At 37.5% G+C, this 21,541-nt stretch overlaps 1 protein-coding gene across 1 annotated transcript in view; it reads right to left on the reverse strand.

The window, feature by feature from the left end:
• The window catches only part of SYNE1 (spectrin repeat containing nuclear envelope protein 1), a 529,762-nt gene that overhangs the window by 376,727 nt on the left and 131,494 nt on the right, over window positions 1-21,541 (reverse strand). The window contains exons 6-11 of the mRNA XM_028847246.2: window positions 20,519-20,539; window positions 19,961-20,053; window positions 19,152-19,330; window positions 14,256-14,452; window positions 11,404-11,513; window positions 7,834-7,884 (exon numbers count right to left, since the gene is read on the reverse strand). Coding sequence (XP_028703079.2) covers window positions 7,834-7,884; window positions 11,404-11,513; window positions 14,256-14,452; window positions 19,152-19,330; window positions 19,961-20,053; window positions 20,519-20,539 — 651 coding nt within the window. The remainder of the gene's footprint in view (window positions 1-7,833; window positions 7,885-11,403; window positions 11,514-14,255; window positions 14,453-19,151; window positions 19,331-19,960; window positions 20,054-20,518; window positions 20,540-21,541) is intronic.

Genomic DNA, 21,541 nt, shown 5'->3' on the forward strand with positions numbered 1-21,541 from the left:
CTTCAGGAGACCGGTCCCCTGTCCTCACCCTCACTCTGTAAGGAGATCCACCTTTGACCTCGGGTTCTCAGGCCAGCCCAAGGAACATCTCACCAATTTCAAATCAGGTAAGTGGTCTTTTCACTACCTTCTCCAGTCTCTCTCGCTACCTTTCAATCTCCCTTTCCTTCCAATTCCAGCTGTTTTTCCTCTGTAGTAGAGACAAAGGAGACATATTTTATCTGTGGACACAAAACTCCGGTGTGGGTCACAGACTCGGGAAGACAGGCTTCCCTTGGTGTTTAATCACTGCGGGGACGCCTGCCTGATTATTCACCCACATTCCACTGGTGTCTGGTCACCACAGGGATGCCTGCCTTGGTCATTCACCCACATTCCCTTGGTGGCAAGTCAATTGCAGGGATGCCTGCTTTGGCTGCTCACCCACATTACAGCCCAGGGCTGCTCACCACCCACTTCTCTGTGTCTCTACCTTTCACTTTACACTTACCTCCTTCACTATGGGCAAGCTTCCACCCTCCATTCCCCCTTCTTCTCCCTTAGCCTGTGTTCTCAAGAACTTAAAACCTCTTCATCTCACACCTGACCTAAAACCTAAATGCCTTCTTTTCTTCTGCAACACCGCTTGGCCCCAATACAAACTCAACAATGGTTCTAAATGGCCAGAAAACAGCACTTTTGATTTCTCCATCTTACAAGACCTGGATGATTTTTGTCGAAAAATGGGCAAATGGTCTGAGGTGCCTGATGTCCAGGCATTCTTTTACTCATCAGTTCCTCCCTAGTCTCTGCTCCCAGTGCAACTCATCCCAAATCTTTCTTCTTTCTCTCCTGTCTGTTCCTTCAGCCTCCACCCCAAGCTCTGAGTCCTTTGAATCCTCCTTTTCTACGGACCCATCTGACCTCTCCCCTCCTCCTCAGGCTGCTCCTCACCAGGCTGAGTCAGGTCCCAATTCTTCCTCAGCCTCCGCTCCCCCACCCTATAATCCTTCTATCACCTCCCCTTCTCACACCCAGTCTGGCTTACAGTTTCGTTCCACGACTAGCCCTCCCCCACCTGCCCAACAATTTCCTCTTACAGTGGCTGGGGCTCAAGGCATAGTCAAGGTTAACCCTCCTTTTTTTTAATCTGACCTCCCCCAAATCAGTTAGTGTTTAGGCTCTTTTTCACCAAATATAAAACCCCAGCCCAGTTCATGGCCTGTTTTGCAGCAACCCTTAGACACTTTACTGCCCTAGACCCAGAGGGGCCAGAAGGCCGTCCTATTCTTAATATGCATTTTATTACCCAACCCACTCCCAACATTAGAAAAAGCTCCAAAAATTAGATTCCGGCCCTCAAACCCCACAACAGGACTTAACCTCGCCATCAAGGTGTACAATAATAGAGAGAGCCAAGCAGCAGTCTGTTTCTGAGTTGCAATTACTTGCCTCCACTGTAAGAGAAACCCCAGCCACATTTCCAGTACACAAGAACTTCAAAACACCTAAACCACAGTGGCCAGGCGTTCCTCCAGGACCTTCTCCCCCAGGATCTTGCTTCAAGTGCCAGAAATATGGCCACTGGACCAAGGAATGCCCACAGTCCAGGATTCCTCCTAAGCTGTGTTCCATCTGTGCAGGAACCCACGGGAAATTGGACTGTCCAACTTGCCTGGCAGCCACTCCCAGAGCCCCTGGAACTCTGGCCCAAGACTCTCTGACTGACTCCTTCTCAGATCTTCTCAGCTTAGCAGCTGAAGATTGACACAGCCCGATCACCTCGGAAGCCTCCTGGACCATCACAGACGCTTTAGGTAACTCTTACAGTGGAAGGTAAGTCCGTACTCTTCTTAATCAATACGGAGGCTAACCACTTCACATTACCTTCTTTCCAAGGGCCAGTTTACCTTGCCCCCATAACTGTTGTGGGTATTGATGGCCAGGCTGCTAGACCTCTTAAAACTCCCCCAGTCTGGTGTCAACTTGGAAAACATTCTTTAATGCATTCTTTTTTAGTTATCCCCACCTGCCCAGTTCCCTTATTAGGTCAAGACATTTTAACTAAATTATCTGCTTCTCTGACTATTCCTGGGCTACAGCCACATCTCATTGCCACCCTTTCCCCTGTTCAAAACCTCCTTCACGACTTCCTCTTGTATCCCCCTACCTTAACACACAAGTATGGGACACCTCTACTCCCTCCCTAGCAACCGATCACACGCCCATTACTATCCCATTAAAGCCTAATCACCCTTACCCTGCTCAACACCAGTATGCCATCCCACAACAGGCTTTGAGAGGACTAAAGCCTGCCCAGGATCTTCACCTTATCGACGAAATTGTTTTGCCTATCCACCACATGGTGCCAAACCCATATACTCTCCTATCCTCAATACCTCCCTCCACAACCCATTATTCTGTTCTGGATTTCAAAGATGCTTTCTTTACTATTCCTTTACACCCTTCATCCCAGCCTCTCTTCGCTTTCATTTGGACTGAACGTGACACCCATCAGTCTCAGCAACTTACCTGGGCTGTACTGCTGAAGGCTTCAGGGACAGCCTCCATTACTTCAGTCAAGCCCTTTTTCATACTTTACTTTCTGTCCATCTGCTTCTCACTTTATTCAATCTTTTGACGACCTTCTACTTTATAGCCCCTCCTACAAATCTTCCTAACAGGAACCCTCCTATTCCTCCAACATCTATTCTCAAAAGGATATTGCAACTCCCCCGCCAAAGCCCAAATTTCTTCCTCATCCATTACCTATCTCAGCATAATTCTTCATAGAAACATACATGCTCTCCCTGCTGATTGTGTCTGGCTAATCTCCCAAACCCCAGCCCCTTCTACAAAGCAACAACTCCTTTCCTTCCTAGGCATAGTTAGGTACTTTCGTCTTTGGATATCTGGTTTTGCCATCCTGACTAAACCATTATATAAACTCACAAAAGGAAACCCAGCAGACCCCATAGATCCTAAATCCTTTCCCCACTCCTCTTTCTCTTCCTTAAAAACAGCCCTAAAAGCTGCTCCCACGCTAGTTCTCCCTAACTCATCCCAACCCTTTTCATTACACGCAGCCAAAGTACAGGGCTGTGTGGCTGGAATTCTTACACAAGAGCCGGGACTGTGCCCTGTAACCTTTCTGTCCAAACAACTTGACCTCACAGTTCTGAGCTGGCCCTCATATCTGTATGCAGTGGCAGCTGCCACTTAAATACTTTTAGAGGCCCTCAAAATCACAAGCTATGCTCCACTTACAATCTACAGTTCCTATAACTTTCAAAATCTATTTTCCTCCTCACACCTGATGCGTATACATTCTGCCCCCCAGTTCCTTCAACTGTACTCACTATTTGTTGAATCTCCTACAGTTACCATTGTTTCTGGCCTGGACTTCAATCTGGCCACTCACATTATTCCTGATACCACACCTGACCCCCATGACTGTATCTCTCTGATCCACTTGGTATTCACTCCATTTCCCCATATTTCCTTCTTTCCTGTTCCTCACCCTTATCACACTTGATTTATTGATGGCAGTTCCACCAGGCCTAATCACCACTCACCAGCAAAGGCAGGCTATTCTATAGTATCTTCCACACCTACCATTTAGGCTACTGCTCTGCCCCCCTCCACTACCTCTCAGCAAGCTGAACTCATTGCCTTAACTCAGGCCCTCACTCTTGCAAAGGGACTACACATCAATATTTATACTGACTCTAAATATGCCTTCCATATCCTGCACCACCATGCTGTTATATGGGCAGAAAGAGGTTTCCTCACTACACAAGGATCTTCCATCATTAATGCCTCTTTAATAAAAACTCTTCTCAAGGCTGCTTTACTTCCAAAAGAAGCTGGAGTCCTTCACTGCAAAGGCCATCAAAAGGCCTCAGACCCCATTGTTCAAGGCAACAATTATGCTGATAAGACAGCTAAAGAAGCAGCCGGTATTCCTACTTATGTCCCTCACAGCCAGTTTTTCTCCTTCTCATCAGTCACTCCTACTTACTCTCTCACTGAAGTTTCCACCTATCAATCCCTCCCCACTCAAGGCAAATGGTTCCTGGACCAAGAAAAATTCCTCCTTCCAGCCTTACAGGCTCATTCCATTCTATCGTCCTTTCATAACCTCTTCCATGTAGGTTACAAGCCACTAGCCCACCTCTTAGAACCTCTCATTTCCTTTCCATCGTGGAAATCTATCCTCAAGGAAATTACTTCTCAGTGTTGCATTTGCTATTCTACCACTCCTGAGGAATTTCTCAGGCCCCCTCCCTTCCCTGCACATCAAACTCAGGGGTTTGCCCCTGCCCAGGACTGGCAAATTGACTTTACCCACATGCCCCAAGTCAGGAAACTAAAATACCTCTTGGTCGGGGTAGACACTTTCACTGGATGGGTAGAGGCCTTTCCCTCAGGGTCTAAGAAGGCCACCGTGGTCATCTCCTCCTTTCTGTAGACATAATTTCTCGATTTAGCCTCCCCCTCTATCTAGTTGTTCCATCAATGCCCATTACAACCTCTAATGGCTGCTGCCCTAGCTGGATCCCTAGTGTTAGACATCAGTTCTAAATTTCTTTTCAAAGAATCACTATGTCAGTAGGTTCAATTCTTTGCCTTCTACTTTTAAACTTAACTTCCTCATAAAGCAACCTTTTTCGATTACCTGCTCCACCCTGACTCATTTCAATGACCTGCTCCACCCTCACTCATTCTGATTACCTGCTCCACCCTGACTCATTCTGATTATTTGCTCTGTCCTGACTCATTCTGATTACCTGCTCTGTAACCATTTTTCCCACCAAACTACTCACCCCGTCACTCTCTTTAAATTAGTCAGTCGAAATTAGTTTAGCCTGTAAAGTCTAACCCCAGCCAATAGGGGAACGACACAGCAGCAGGGGCCACAGTGCATCAGGGATAAGAACCCCTTCCCCTCCTTTGTCCGAGTGTGCGCTCACCACTGCTCCATCTGTAAGGGCACACCCTTCTATAGAAGTACCTTGCCTTGCTGAGAATTAAAAAGAAAATTTTATATTTGAGTGCTATTTCTTTTGCAGCACAGAAACTTTATCTATAAGTCTGGGTACAAGACACCTCTTTTAGTACTCCTCATCTTTTCACTTTGCATTTCCAGTTTTGCCTTGTACAAGGTCTCTTCTTCCTCTGTGGCTCGTCTACCTACATGTGTCTACCTGCTAATTGGACAGGCACATGCACACTAGCTTTCCTTACTGCCAAAATTCAATTTGCAAATAGGACCGAACAGCTTCCTCTTCCCCTCATGATGCCAACATTTCACCACTATTTTGTTTTATTTTTCTTACTAATATAAGAAGACAGGAATAGGCCTCGACTTACTGCTGAAAAAGGAGAATTCTGTATATTTTTAGATGAAAAGTGTTGTTTTTACCTAAATCAATCTGGCCTGGTATATGACAACATAAAAAAACTCAAGGATAGAGTCCAAAAACTCACCAACCAAGCAAATAATTATGCTGAACCCCCTTGGACCCTCTCTAACTGGATGTCCTGGGTCCTCCCAATTCTTAGTCCTTTAATACCTCTTTTTCTCCTTCTCTTATTCAGACCTTGTGTCTTCTGTTTAGTTTCTCAACTCATACAAAACCACATCCAGGCCATCACCAATCATTCTATATGACAAATCCTCCTTCTAACAACCCCACAATATCACCCCTTCCCCCAAAATATTTCTTCAATTTAATCTCTCCCACTCTAAGTTCCCACGCCGCCCCTAATCCCACTCAAAGCAGCCCGGAGAAACAACCACCAAAAATTTTCACCACCCCAATAATTCACCACTATTTTGTTTTGTTTTTCTTATGTATATAAGAAGACAGGAATGTCAGGCCTCTGAGCCCAAGCCTGCACCTATACATCCAGATGGCCTGAGGCAACTGAAGAACCACAAAAGAAGTAAAAATGGCTGGTTCCTGCCTTAACTGATGACATTCCACCACTGTGGTTTGTTCCTGCCCCGCCCTAACTGATCAATTGACCTTGTGAAATTCTTTATCCTGGACAATGAATCTCGGAAGCTCCCCACTGAGCACCTTGTAACCCCCACTCCTGTCCATAAGAGAAAAACCCCCTTTGACCACAATTTTCCACTACCCACCCAAATCCTATAAAACTGCTCCACCCCTATCTCCCTTTGCTGACTCCTTTTTTGTACTCAGTCTGCCTGCACCCAGGTGATTAAAAAGCTTTATTGCTCACATAAAGCCTGTTTGGTGGACTCTTCACATGGATGCGTTTGACATTCCTTAGGTATCTTTTTAATCTCCCTCATCTAACACAGTGTCTGGCACTCAGAATCACTCAATATATGATTGCAGAATAAGAGATGAGTTAGAAACATAGTTAAAAGCAGAAAGAAATGGAACTGGAGCCCAAGACTATAAAGCTTCAGTTCTTCCCAGGATGTCTTTTCTGAATGAACAGGTGAATATAATGAAGGTACCCGTTTTATTATCAGTTGATTCTCATGCCCAGAAAAGCATTGATACCACATTCTTATGAGCTCAGAGAGAAAACTTGTTCTTGGTGTGTCTCCAAGGTACCAGAGGTCAGTGTGGCCACCAGAAGTGACCCATCTAACAGTGAGCACAGGGCTTCAGTGTGAGCCTCTGAGAACAGGCTGCTCATCAACTTCTGCATTTATAAAGCACTTGACTGCCCTGAAGAGGAGCTATTTGTTACACAAAGTCATCTGAAAGAAAAGGGTTATGTTCTTAAAATAACTTTATTAGAGCCTATTTAGTAAATGACTTTCTAATGGTTAGAAAGTGTCTAGCAGATTGCAGTAAGGTGAGAAGGATGTCGCTATTTATATACTCAAGATTCTTCTTTCTAAGAGAAAAATGGAGTACAAAACAATATTTATAGCCCATTAGTCTAAGGTTTTTCTTCAACTGATAACTTTCACACACATTCAGAAGACATGGCAACCTATTGCTTATATCTAAATTCCAAGCAGCTATACTGTCAGCATTCTATCTACTTTTTCTTTCACTTTATTGTTTTTCTTTCTCTCTCATTCACTCATACACACACACACAAACACATAAACCACATTTACATTTGTGTACCACGTTCACATATACATAAACTCAACTTTATGGAGCATGACATTTAAAAAATTTAGTATTTGATATGAAATTAGTTACTTCTGATTTATGTTGATATAAATACAATATATCAATACAATATATAACCTGCAGCCTAGACGGAACATAAAGAAAAATGGAAAAGTTAAAATATGGGACATGCATTCAATAACTTGGATATGGACAGCAATTCATAACCATTCATTCTGCTAATATCTTTTGAGCACCTACTACATGTCATGAACTTTACTAAATCACGAGACCCAATACTGAGCAGAAGAGAGTGAGGAAACTCAGACCAACAAGGTAACCAAATACTTACCTTGTTCGTTGATTCTCTGCTAACATTTTAAGATACAAAACTAAACCTTTATTTTGTTTTTATTTTCTGTGTCACATTAAAGACACCAAATATAGTTACTGTAAGTCCTTCTTTGTATTAGTGTTATTATTATAAAGAAGAAATTAATTGATAGATACCATTTTATAATGAAAGATTAATGGGCAAGTGCATGGGAGTAGCTTAGACTATCACTAACATTTGATAACACATAAGTATGTTATTTGCTCTGTTAGAAAGGAAACGCAAATGATGCGATTAAATAAAAGAAATGTATACATAAAGACAAAAACATGCAAGGGAATGACTAAAACGATACAGAATGCAGGATGTTTGAAAGAGGTATTCAATGCAAGATTACTTAAATCTTACCTTAAAATTTTGTATAGAATTTGCAAAAGATGGGAAACCTGGAAGTATTTCCTAACAATACGAAAAGATAATATATAGAAATATAATATAAATCAGGGTCAAAAATTATTTAGAAAACAAGAAGAAAAATAAATGGAGAGGCATCTGCCTTTAGAGAAATAGGTGATCATTTCAAGGGTATAATTACTTTAAGACATTTTCATAGCTTTTGAAAATACAAAAATATTCAACTCCAATAAGACAACATCGTTTTCTAGAAAATGACATTTTTATTTTAACTTGAAATAATCATATGTAGCTATATATTTTGTAAACATGTCTCAAAACAACAGTAAATATTTTAGAAGGTGAACTATGTAAAGAAGAGGTATATGAACTCATATTACTTTCCCTGTAAATATACACAGCACACATGTTTCTTTGTCCTCATAAGAATTAAGCCTGTGTTGTGCTTCTTAGGGCAGTCAGGAATGTGTGTGGCAATGGAAGAACGGATGGGTGAAAAAATTAATGAAAGTTTAGAAGGTGAATGAGATAAGTCAATAGGCCTATATTGTTTATTTACGACTGAGTGCTAATTATTCAAGAAATATCTTAAGGGGGAAGTTTATCAGTTTTATTGGATGAGATTTAAAAAAACATGGTGATGTCGATTTTCAGTAAGAAAATCATATTTAAAATGGTAGCCATAAAATATTTAATTCAAATAAAATCACAAAGGGGATATATAAATCAAATACACACAAAAATGAAAGCCTGATAGATATGTTCATGCCAAGAAAATTTTTTTTATTTAATGAATTAAGAGAGTAAGAACTGAGTGACAAATACTGAGTACTTTGAGGTGGGGGCTCAAAACTAATATGCATAGTTTACAAAATATTAAAGGTTCACTAGACAGAATTAGGTGACCATTAACTGTGTTAAACAAATATAAACCCTACATCATAACAAAAAATACATTATTCGAAATATTCAATTTTAGATGCTTATGCACTACATGACAAATGCCACTAAAAAAGGGCAAAGCTTCCAATAAATTTTCCTCAAAAATAATTTTTGAGATAAGCCTGAATAAATCATATGCATCCTCTTTTTAGGAAAGGGATAGAGGGAATTTTTTTAATGACCAGAATTTATTTTTTAGATGATTAAAGTAACCTCTGAAAATAATAAAACCTCTTTAGTAAAGTATATTAAAAAGCTTATATGAATAGATTGTGAGTTTCAAATCTCTGAGAATTTTTGCATTAAACTCCTGCTCATGAGCATTAAGTAAAGCATCTCCTTTTGTGTTTTTAGATGTTTCCAGCCACAAAGTTTACTAATCTGGAGAGATGATTAATGTCAGAGACTCTAAAACGGTAAAACCACAGACACCAAATTAGATATAAATCCATCTGGGTAATATAAGGACTTCACATATAAAAACCAGATGGAAGTTTGCATGGATTTTCTCTGTGCTATATGAGGTAAGTCTAATGTGTTTTCTTACAGAGTTTCTTATTCACACAACAATATTGTCAAAATCCAGCAAGCCCCAGATGACTCCAAAATATTTGCATCAATCCATGCCAGCATTTGCACATGGAGTCTTTGCTTTAGCCGTTTGTGGTGCTTTTTAGAAACAATTACTTTACTAGTAATAACTATAGATAAGTCACTCTGGTGGCCAATGTTTGTGCTCCAATCCTGACAAGGAACAAAAGAGGTTTCCTGAACTTACTGTTTTTAAGAAGCTAACATAGTTCTATCAAATGCCAGATTAATTTCATCTAAGAGACCTAGGAAACAGGAGTTACCTCTGTTTTGCTTATTCTTTTATGAAGTCACTGATTTCTAACTATTGGCATAATGTCTACTTGGAAGCTTTTGGTTATGCTCCTTGGCCTTATTCTTCTTTATGTATGCTTATAAGTCTATTTAGAAAACATATTTTACATTTTTTGGTTTTCTTATTACTCTTCATTTTCATTTCAAACTGCTCTGAAAACTCCAGTTGAGACCTGAACAATGAAGACAGACAGGTTTTCACTCATCTTGAAAATTCCATTTATTTTTTTCCTGATGTCATTTACCTTATAATTATTTGTTTTAGGAGGAAAGGAGAAAGGAAGAAGAGGAGCACCTTCTAGTTAAATTAAAGTTCAGCAATGAATCCACCTGTCTATATAATTAAAAATAGAATACAACACTACTTCAAAAATATTAAAAGAATGGTCATATCCATTGCTAATAAACAGGAAAGCAGGCAGTCTGGTGTCTTGGCTGGAGTGTAAAATAGGACTAACTTTCTACAAGGCAATTCAAAAAACATTTTTAAAAGCATTAAAATTTTGTATGCCCTTTAGTCTGGGAATTCCACTTCTAAAGAAGAATCTTAGCCAGGCGTGGTGACTCGTGCCTGTGATCCCAGCACTTTGGGAGGCAGAGGCAGGAAGATCACTTGAGGTCAGGAGTTTGAGACTAGCCTGGCCAACACGTGAAACCCAGTCTCTACTAGAAATAGAAAAAGTTAGCTAGGCGTGGTGGTGTGCATCTGAAATCCCAGCTACTCAGCAGGCTGAGACAGGAGAATTGTTTGAACCTGGCAGGCAGAGGTTGCAGAGAGCCAAGATTGCACTACTGCACTCCAGCCTGGGCGAAAGAGCAAGACTCCATCTCAAAAAAAAAAAAAAAGAAAAGAGAGCGAGAGAATCTTAGAACAATGTTTTATTACAAGATTGTTCATAAAAGCACTGCTTATAACAACAAAAATTACAAATTAAAGCTATTAAGATTGGGTAATAAATTACTGTACATACATATGATGACCTGCAGAATTCTTTATAATGTCCATGGAAGAAGAAAATTATAAAATTGTATGGATACTATAATTCTATTTTTATTAAAATATTATATGTATCTTCCATATACATATGCAAATGTTGGAAATTAACATCAACATATTAATTTTTTCTAGTATAGGTTCTCTCTAGAAGGTCAAATACAATTTTTTCCTTTTCCTTTTTTTCCTGATTTAAAAAATTTATGACAATTAACATGTAATTTGAGCAGCATGAAAAATGTTAATGTTATTTAAATTATTTAAAGCCTGAAAAATCTAACCACAGTGAATAATTAGAACTTTTACAAATTGTGCCTTACTTCCCATATGTTCGCTGTCAATAGATATATTAAAATCCAAAAGTCAAAATTAGATTTTATCAGATCAACCAGAGCGAGGGGATTCAAGATCTAGATGTTCAAATGTATGACAGAAATACGATTACTTCAATTCTCAGATCACTAAAATGGAGTTCCCAACACTGCTATCTTTTCTCAATTTGAGTGTATCAGCATCACATAGTCTTACATTTATTATCAGCAATGCTTTCTCTAACATATTCAACATGCAAACCAGAAAAACCTTTTCCTTTAATCATCGCCCCATTTGGTGGTATCTTTTTTAAATCAGTTGCTCTCATATTAAAATGCATTCAAATTTAATTTTTTGAGAACAGCATACTCAAAAATCTGAGTCACCGTCATTGCATATACTAGCAATACTTGAAGAAAGCAAATACCTACATCATCCTCTTGCCCATCAGTGCCTGCATTGTGGATGTCAGGATAATGTTTCAGAAACTGGGCCACATAGGTCATAATAGACTTCTCATCTGGTTTATCCACATCAACATCTGAAAAAACAAAAAATGAAATGTGAATAAATTAATTAGCATTCATTGGATTTTAATAATACAAGCTTTAATATCTAGCTATCATACCAAAAACACTAAACGCAGAAGGAAAACAGAAGCGCTATTTAGAATTTTGGAGGGGGAGGAGGGTAAATCAAATTTAGTCTGGACATTACATGATGGAAATTATATTACTCAGAAAGATGATACATTTTAACAAACGGCATTTAAGAAAGTAGCATATATGTCATTTAAATAAGACATACAGTATCTCATGAGACAGTATTTCACAAATACGAGATACTGTATGGTTACTCAAACATTCTGTCTAGTTAACTGAACATAAATAATATGTAAATTTTAGAACTGGCATAAATGGGTAGTACAAAAATGCTTACAAGTGTGACACTGAATGACAGTTCATATACTATATATGGCCAAATATAGACAAGTCTCTTCTCTGCCCCCACAAATTTTACTTTAGAAGAAAGGGAGATGCCTTATATTCCATTTCCTGGGCAGCCTCTTTGTGGAGCATTCTCTCCAAATTACAGTGCATTGAGCAATCAAGCACTCTTCGAGGGAAACTGCCTGAGAAGGCCGCAATCACCATGATTTTGAAGCTTATAGATATTTATCCAATACAAACGGTAAAAATCAGGCAAATAGATTTATACAGAGTTAGTAATTATACATGGAAGTAAGAATGCATAAGTAAAAAATGCTGTAAACAAGTCTTTTAAATATCAATTTTAAAGGCAGAAAATGATTATGTCTTCAGAGCAATTTATAGAGCAAAAAGCAAACCAAATTGCTACAATAAAGTATAAAACTAATCTAATCTTTTGTACAAGTTCTTTTTGGTCAGAGGTATAATTTCTAAGACTTCCAATGTAGGGTTTAAAGAGTGCTACAATTCACACCATTTAAAAGGAAGCAAAGATAACGAATTCTGAAATTGGTTAAATGACTCAAAGGTGATGAGTCAAACCGTTGACTAAAACTTTTTTTTCAGGAAATATGAAAGTCGAAAGAAAAGCAATATTTAATACATGATTTAACATAGTATATGCTGTTAACTATATATGTAAATCATAAAATCATTATTATAATAGACTTGGAGTACTTAATCTGTATCCCCAAAAGCTTATACATCCAAGTTGGTTAAATAACTTTTTGAAGGGGAAGTTCTCATTAAGAAATTAGAAGAAAGTCTTATATCTAGGATAGCCTTGTATTTAGGCAACCTCAGTTTTTGACCATCAAAGAAAATATTAAGATCTTGCGGTCTGGTGGATATGAAAGAATCAGGTATATTCTTTTTTCATCCCACTCTAGGAATAATGTCAGCTCTGTTACATCCTCTGAAATTGATGGCTGGAATACGTGTTTTTCCCTTGATTTATTTTTGTGCAGAGAGAAGGCAGAAAGCCCTTTGATATCCTAGTGAAAGTGGGGGTGGGGGCAGAGTGGGACTCAAAACAGAATCCTAAAATGTCAAGGAATCTCTATGGGGCCCTTCATCTTCAAAGAAACCTAACTGGGTCTCTGTAACTTACTCTTAGAAACACAAGTCTATCCTCTTTGTTTCAGAGCTAGGGAAGTTCAGTCTGAAATTCCATCGTTAAAAATAATTTTCAGTGGATCCCATGAAGATAGAGAGTAGAACGGTGGTTACCAGAGGCCAGGGAGGGTAGAGAGGAGAGGGGAAAAATAATCTGCTTTCACTGTGTATTTACATTTCTGCATTCACTGATATAAATATCCATAATTGACAACCCACATAAATTATCTGTGACATTTGGAACTTCACTTTGATACTTTTGTTTCAACATAGCTAACAACTTACTAGTTTATAAAAGTTTATCAAAGGCATCTAAATTGTCTTTTGAAGGCTTGAAAGAGTTCATTCCATTTCCAAAAAGTCTTAACACTCACAGCCTTACCAAAAAAATGTACCAAACAATTAAAATGACAACTATTAGTCAAACATTTATGTAGTTTGCTGATTGACACCAAAACACTGCATGGTTAAAAACATTTCTAAGTATGAATAATCTACATCTTCCAGACCTCTGAGATTATATATTATCCTGTCACCCTCCCCTCATACACCCTCCCCTCATTCTAAAACTTTCATTCCACCCTTAAGTATATTAAGTCCCGTTCACCTGACTGATATACCAATGCCAAAGTGTTGTTTGGAGCAATGAAATCATATTTTACCCCAACCAAGGTGGTAGATACTTATCCAGAAGAAAATTGATGCAGGAAAATACCATTACTTCCCACTTTTCTCCAGCTTTCTGGCTTGGAAGAATCTTGGAAGTCATGTGTATTTCTGAGTTTAAGAAAGTTAAGACATTTAAACCCTCAGCCGGGCATGGTGGCTCACGCCTGTAATCCCAGCACTTTGGGAGGCCGAGGCGGGCAGATCACGAGGTCAAAAGATCAAGACCATCCTGGCTAACAGGGTGAAACCCCATCTGTACTAAAAAGTACAAAAAAATTAGCCGGGCGTGGTGGCGGGCACCTGTAGTCCCAGCTACTCGGGAGGCTGAGGCAGAAGAATGGCGTGAACCCGGGAGGCGGAGCTTGCAGTGAGCCGAGATCGCGCCACTGCACTCCAGCCTGGGCGACAGAGCGAGACTCCGTCTCAAAAAAAAAAAAAAAAAAAAAAAGAAAAAGACATTTAAACCCTCTGTGTTAACATATACAGCAGTCAATGATTATTCAGCCTACCTTCAGGATCTAGCAGTCTTGGGATCCCCAGTTCCGTTTCGGCGATAGTGAAAGCATCCTCCAGATTTTCTCGGTTGGATCTGCCTTTCACTTTCTCCAAGTCCACCAGTTCGGGTCGAATGGCATGAATAACTGAATGAAAGGCAACCCCGCTTCTCCAACTCTTCCCAAAATCTTTTACTTCTATTCCAGTCTGCCTTTGTGTTATAAAAACATAAAATGATGTCACATTCTGAATAGATACAAGGACTTTCTTCAAGGCCTCATGCAAAATCCAGTGCTTTTCACCAACAATATGCAGAGAACTGTATCAGTTCATTGTGTTTGAGAAAAATTAAGGAAAACAAAATTTTTAGGGGGTAACAAGATAAGATGTCGAAATTCCAGTTCTATATTTAGAGATTTCTATGTTGGATTTTTCGGTAATTAAGATAGTTAATTTAAAGCATATTTTTACATTCATTTTATAAAGAAAAATCAATTTAGAGAAAAATGCTAAAAAATTTTAAGAAAACAAATTATAAAGATGCCAAAAGTGATAGTAATTAACCACTGTATATTTTTTGTAGAGAGATCTAACACATTTCTAATGGGAAGCAGCATTGTGTTGTACACAGGTTATTACAGACTAAGATAATGTGGCTGAATGCTTTCCAATGCAATAGAACAGACAAATGCAAATATTGCAATTATATCTCTCAAGTGTTCACAAGGGACCCTGTATTCCACCTAAATGCAAACAATAATTCCAATTACTCCACCAATAAAACTGTTCGTAAACTCCTTTTTTGTAATTGTCTTGAGGGCAAAGCCCTGGTGGTAAATCTTTTTTCTTTGGTGGTGGATTTGATTAACTCAAAGCCAGTTATTAAGAAACTGATTTCAAGTTAGTAGTCATATTTTGCCTTTGGAAAGCAGAAATGAGGCAAGTTCATAATGAATGATTTTTTTTCTACATGTAATTTATCAATTATAAAAGCAGTTCCGAAAACAGAGTTGTAAAGATGATTTTGAGCATTAGCTGTACCCCTTGATTAAGTGGAGGGCCTGCAAATATGATCACTTAATTAGGGAACATTCAATGGATAAAGTCATCTGGTCATCTGGTAGTTTCTTTTTAAAAAGTTAGTCTCATTAACCTTATAGTTGTTGCTAAATAAAGCAAAAATATCACTCAAGTAATTTTTACTAAAATTTCAAAATTTTCATGAAAAATACAACCTGAATGGTATGCTGATTAATATAACAAGTTTATAAATGTCCATTATTATTACTATTATTATTATTATTATTGAGACAGAGTCTCACTCATTCTGTTGCCCAGGCTGGAGTGCAGTGGCACAATCTTGGCTCACTGCAATCTCCACCTCCCAGGCTCAAGGGATTCTTGTGCCTCAGCCTCCCAAATAGCTGGGATTTCAGGCATGTGCCACAACACCTGGCTAATTTTTGTATTTTTAGTAGAGACAGGGTTTCATCATGTTGGCCAGGCTGGTCTCAAATTCCTGGCCTCAAGTGATCCACCCGCCTCGGCCTCAAAAGTGCTGGAATTACAGGTGTGAGCCACCACGCCCAGCCTATCCTTAAATTTTATTGCAGACAACTTCTCATTCACTTTAAAACATGTTTTACCAATGTACACTGTTTGCATAAAATATATTATGCATCATTGAGCCTGATCATTGGCTTCATCTACAAATATCCTAAAAACAATTTTATGAGATTCCAGTAATTGTAAAGTAATCTTGAATCTTCTCTTAGTTATTTTCAAGCTTATTTCTCTGGTAGTATGGATATAATTTTTTTCAGCAGACAGCTGACATCCATGCAGGTTGAACAGTATGTCCTTTTTATCTATTCATTTGTAATCCATCTCTGACTTAATTTTATTTTTCTTTGCCCACATTTCCTCATTTAAAAATGTTTTTTTACCCTGTTAAGCCACTTCAAATTAGTTTTTAACAAAATTCAGTGGGGTGTAAATACATAATTAGTTAATAAATATTCACCATGTAATTAGCTATTTCTAATTTTCTTGAACTTGTTTATTGTTTTAGACATTTTCAAAGAGAAAGACATAATATGCTTTTCTAAATATTTACTATACTGAAATAATTAAAAACATTTCAGCATGTTTTATTTCTTCTATATTTGTTGAAAAAATATATGTAGGTATACACACACACACACACACACACACATACACACGCTGTTTCCTATTACATCAGTTAAAGTCAGTTAAAGTAGTAGGTAATATTCCTTAAAAGTTTTAGTTTAAACCTCTTATTTGAGTATTTTAGATACAAACCCAAAGAAAACTTAGACACACCATTTAAAGAAGTGATGAAGGGTGACCAATTTATAAGCATTTCTGACCTCTAATATGTATTTACTTCAAGTTACTTTGAATAACTATGGCTACACATATATTTATTTTGTTACCTTACTAATTTTTGTCCAAAAATATAATTGTTCTGCTTATATATGTGATAATAGGTATGTAAATGTAAGATATGCTATAACTTAATGCTTTTATTTCTGATAATATGTGCTGATAGTGGATGAAATTAGTTTTAAAAATTAGAGGACTTAACTATCATATGTTACTGAAACCATTTTTTAATTTATTTCTCAAATATTTTTAAACTTTATATGAAAACAGTGGATACATCCTGATAACTAGTTTAGTGTTTACTGGATGTTTTATCATTTCCCACCATCTTCAATCTTATGAGTGTGATGAACTTCCAAACTAGAGTCCCACGAAATATTATGATTTTAGGAATAACATCACTCATACCTCAAAATGGATACAGATTCTAAAGTCTTTCACACATGTTAGATAATAAGTTGCTTGAAAAGTACATACCGGGATAGTATAAAAGGCAGTTTTTAGAAAAAATTATCAACGGTTTGGTAGCATCATGGAATCATGTGTTCATTACAGAATTTTTATGGCAGAGAAAAGTCATCACCCCAAACCTCTATAACTTAGGCAGCTACAAAAGAAATGGATCTTATCTATTGCTCACGGGTGGAGAATCCTCAGGCCCAGGATTCTGGACATTGGCCTAGATAAGGAAAGTAAAACTTCCACTGATGTTACCAATATATAAGTTGTAGCAATGACTTTGAGCTGTCACCAGACTCTTGCACATCTTTGAAACCCAACATAGCATGCATGAAACTAAATTAAATGCTGGATAATTCCAACAGCATTAAATTTGAGTTTATTTCAAGCTACTGTTTTATTAAAAGAAAATCAATTTGTTTTTGGTTAATTTAATGCCGCACAGAATACCACCTTGACATTATTGCAAAGTTTAATTGCAATAGCATCGTGACACATCGCACGCAGTCACCAGTCTTCTCCCTACCCAGTTAAGTTGTAAGAGACATTAGTAATGCCACCGTGGATGCAATTAAACAGTGTTCCAACAATGTGGGAAGGGTTTTTTAATTTCATTTCTACTTCAGATTCTAAAGTGCCATAAAGCTTTGTTTTCAGAAATATATTTGACTACAACTTGAATCATGAAAACATATCCCAAATTAGAAAACCAGCAACACACTTTAAAAGTTAAACAAAACAACATAAATTAGTAACACTAATTACATCCTTTGTGTTTCTCTTTTTATGTTTTTATTTTTGCTCTTCAAACACCTTAAAAATAGAACTCCCTATGTTTAGCACCTCAATATTTTATAATAAGTACTTGTTTACAACTATTTTCCAGAAGTAGAGAATCAAATTCAGATTAGATTTAAGCATGCAAAACAAGATAAAAAATGAGTAATTTTACATGACGTTTAGGAAAATCAAACAAAAGCATACTCTACATGAAAGTACTTACCTCGACCACATCAGACGGCAAAATACTTATATGGTCAACTGAAAACTCCATTGAAATTGCTATGAGAAAATACTTTTTGAGAGCACTCCTTTTCTTTTTTTCTTTTTTTTTTTCTTTTTTTTTTTTTGAGATGGAGTCTAGCTCTGTCGCTCAGGCTGGAGTGCAAAGGCGCAATCTTGATCTCAGCTCACCGCAACCTCCACCTCCCAGGTTCAAGCGATTCTGGTGCCTCAGCCTCCTGAGTACCTGGGTTTACTGGCACACTCCACCATGCCCAGCTAATTTCTGTATTTTTATTAGAGATGGGGGTTTCACCATATTGGCCAGGCTGGTCTCGATCTCCTGAACTCAAGTGATCTGCCTGCCTCAGCCTCCCAAAGTGCTGGGATTATAGGCATGAGTCACTGTACCTGTCTGAGAGCAGTCATTTTCTATCCACTATTATCATATAAATGCACACACATGTAAATTTATTATGCCTAGAGGAGAACCGAAAACTAGATGCAAATTCTCAGCTCACAAAGCTAGAGTTGACAAAAAAATCTACACTCTGGATAAAAAATGAGACCGAAGGAAAAAAATTTAAAAACTAAAATTGCTAGAAAGTTTCAGAACATAAAAAAAAAATAATGTTTTTGGAATGTGTACCTTAGTTCACATTTTTCTTAAATAGAACATACTGGTCTCATGAAGAGATAACCAAGTTTAAACTTAGAATTTATTTATGTAAAGATTATTTAATAGGAGCAGAAACTCTAAACAATGACCTAAATAGAATTAGCCCTCACTCTACTCAAAATTTAGGATAAATCAGTTTAATTAATTGGGCCCAATAACATAAATAAAGAAAAAATTAATTTTATCAGAGCATTTTCCTAGAGTCTTAGTGGTGATTCAAGGAAAGAGTGAAACAAGCACTAAAGCAAAGTCATTCATTCAAATGTCTCTTCACAGTTTGCAATCATTAGAAGGTGCAATTAGTAATACATTCATAACTCAAATTATTTATGGATTGCGAATTTAGACAAACTCTTATACTTACTTGCCAGCCGTGTACTGAACCCACTTTAATAAAGCCTTCTTAGCATTTCCTTGGATCTTGGTGGTCACCTTCCGTTTACTTGGTGGGCTGGGAGTCTCAGAGCTAACTATGCTGTCCACGGAGGATGCGCTGCTGGACAAAGACTGGAGCTGGGGCAAGTTGCTGGTCAACTCTTCGATCTGTTTGAGAGTTAACAGCCAGCAAAAATAGAAGCATTATCTTTGTTATTATTTCCTCGGATGTTTTACTTTTCCACCTACAAATGAGTTATGTTAACACCCTTGACATTCCTGACAAAATGCAAGCTCTTAAAAGGCATGATTAATATTTTACTCCTCTTTGCACTTCCCATTCCACCCCAGCTGTATCTTACACACATATTTATAGAATACATGAATGAATTAATCAACTAAAACCTACTGGTTAGAACAATTATTCTGGATAAAATGGCAAGTTCATTTCTCTCCTTCATGTCTAAAAGGAGTTTAGAACTGCTCCCTTCCAAAGAAAACAGAAAAGTTTCCTGAGCTCCTTCTGCAACATATTTCATCTCCATTGTGAGGTGCTAACTTTTCAGATTGGGCACCTCTGCGGGAGTACTTTGGGATTTGAGGTTCCATGTGCAACAGCTTTGCAAGGGAGAAGAGGAAATTCTGCTACCAAAGAAACAATGTATGTGTGAAAGGTACATTTCTGCTAAGTTAAGGATCAACCCCAAAGATACGGCAAATGAGAGCATTATTAAAATGGCCACCACCATCTCCCTCCAAGACATTGCGTCAACTAAAAAAGGAACTGTAGCACAATACCTGGAAATATAGAATAATGGTCCACATCAATCCAAGAACTATTGAGGGTCGGCCGTCAGCTATATCGGTGGAGTTAATGTTGACTAATTTAATCTGTTTAAAAAAGAGAAATTGTACTAGTAATGTACTAGAATATTACAACTCATTTAATTATGTAGCAATTAGGCCTTTAGTAGACATCAATACGCTCTGATCATGCCTATGTAATGGTACACGGGAGTAAGTAGAGTGAGGTATCGAAACAAGCACATGGTTTCAGTGAAAATTTCAGGGGGATTTGTTAGGTGTACAAAGTAAAAACTACAAAATGGATTTCAGAAACTTCTTTTGTTTAAGGTTGAAAAAATATAACACGCAGGGAATTACCAACAAAAATGCCAAACAGAAAAAAAAAATGTTATTCTTTATATTTAGAGGTTGACTGGAGCTTAAGAGAAACCACAATGAGAAGTTTAAGAAGATGCACTTACTTTGAAGTTCGTTACCAAATAGCATGAAACTTATGCTCCCTTTTACCTATAAAAATCAGGAGTTAAGAATTCTAAAATTTGTACTAACCGGTGATCCTCTGTGCATGGACTGACATGAAAAACAAAGGGAGAAGATAATAGATATACATAAATCATCTTTCAAAATCAGCGTTATTTGTTCAAAGGGAATAAAGAGGTAGGTAGTCAGTTTAGAGCCTGACTGTGGTAATACGTTTTAAAGAAAAACAAAGGAAAGGCAAGAAATAGCAAAATAGAGACTATTAGCATTCAGTTCCCTACTTTTGGACAATGACATATAAAGCATTCAGGAGAGACGTCAATTCATGTACAATTGTCCCCAATTATTCATGCTAATGTTTTCCCAGCTACTACAAAGTTATTTGCTAAGTCCCCCAAAAATGGATTTATATGGTTAAATCTATCTCATTCAATTTCTATAACCTACCTTCAAAAACATCCTTTTAGTAATTCTTAAACACAAATCAGAAACAATAATAAAAAAGTACTCCTCAGACCTCTAGCTCAATAATTCTCAGCCAAGATTTCATGAAGTGTGTTATTAATAAAAAGCTCAGATGTTTGTACATTTTTTATTAAAAAAACTTTTGTCAGATGCAAAATCATTTCACAAATACTTTACTCCTGAAAGTTTAAATTTACTTGTTTTACATCACAGGGGTGGAGTAAAAGCTGGCACAAAAATTGTAAATGATTCGAGGTATGCCTATGGGATTTTTGTCTCACTGGTGAAGTTCATTCATCAGGTTCAATGACAGATAATAAAAATTGAGAACCGGCATAGATTATAAACTTGTATATCTACTTCTTTTGAATCAAGCAGTGTAAGACATTTAATATATGTTTGTGGAAAATAAAGAATACCAGGTTTTTTTTAACTTTTTGTGAAAGAATATACTATGATCTCTAGGATCGTTGTGAGAGCTTCATTTTACAACTTCTCCAGAATTTTCCCACATCCATTTTAGCATATATACACCAAACATTTATAATATATGCTAATATCCATAAGATTAATGCATTTCATAGGGGAAAATTGCTTCCTTTTCCTTGTGTATCATTTTTTTAAAAA

The sequence above is a fragment of the Macaca mulatta genome, chromosome 4 (assembly GCF_049350105.2).
Source record: "Macaca mulatta isolate MMU2019108-1 chromosome 4, T2T-MMU8v2.0, whole genome shotgun sequence".
NCBI classification, from domain to species: Eukaryota; Metazoa; Chordata; class Mammalia; order Primates; family Cercopithecidae; genus Macaca; species Macaca mulatta.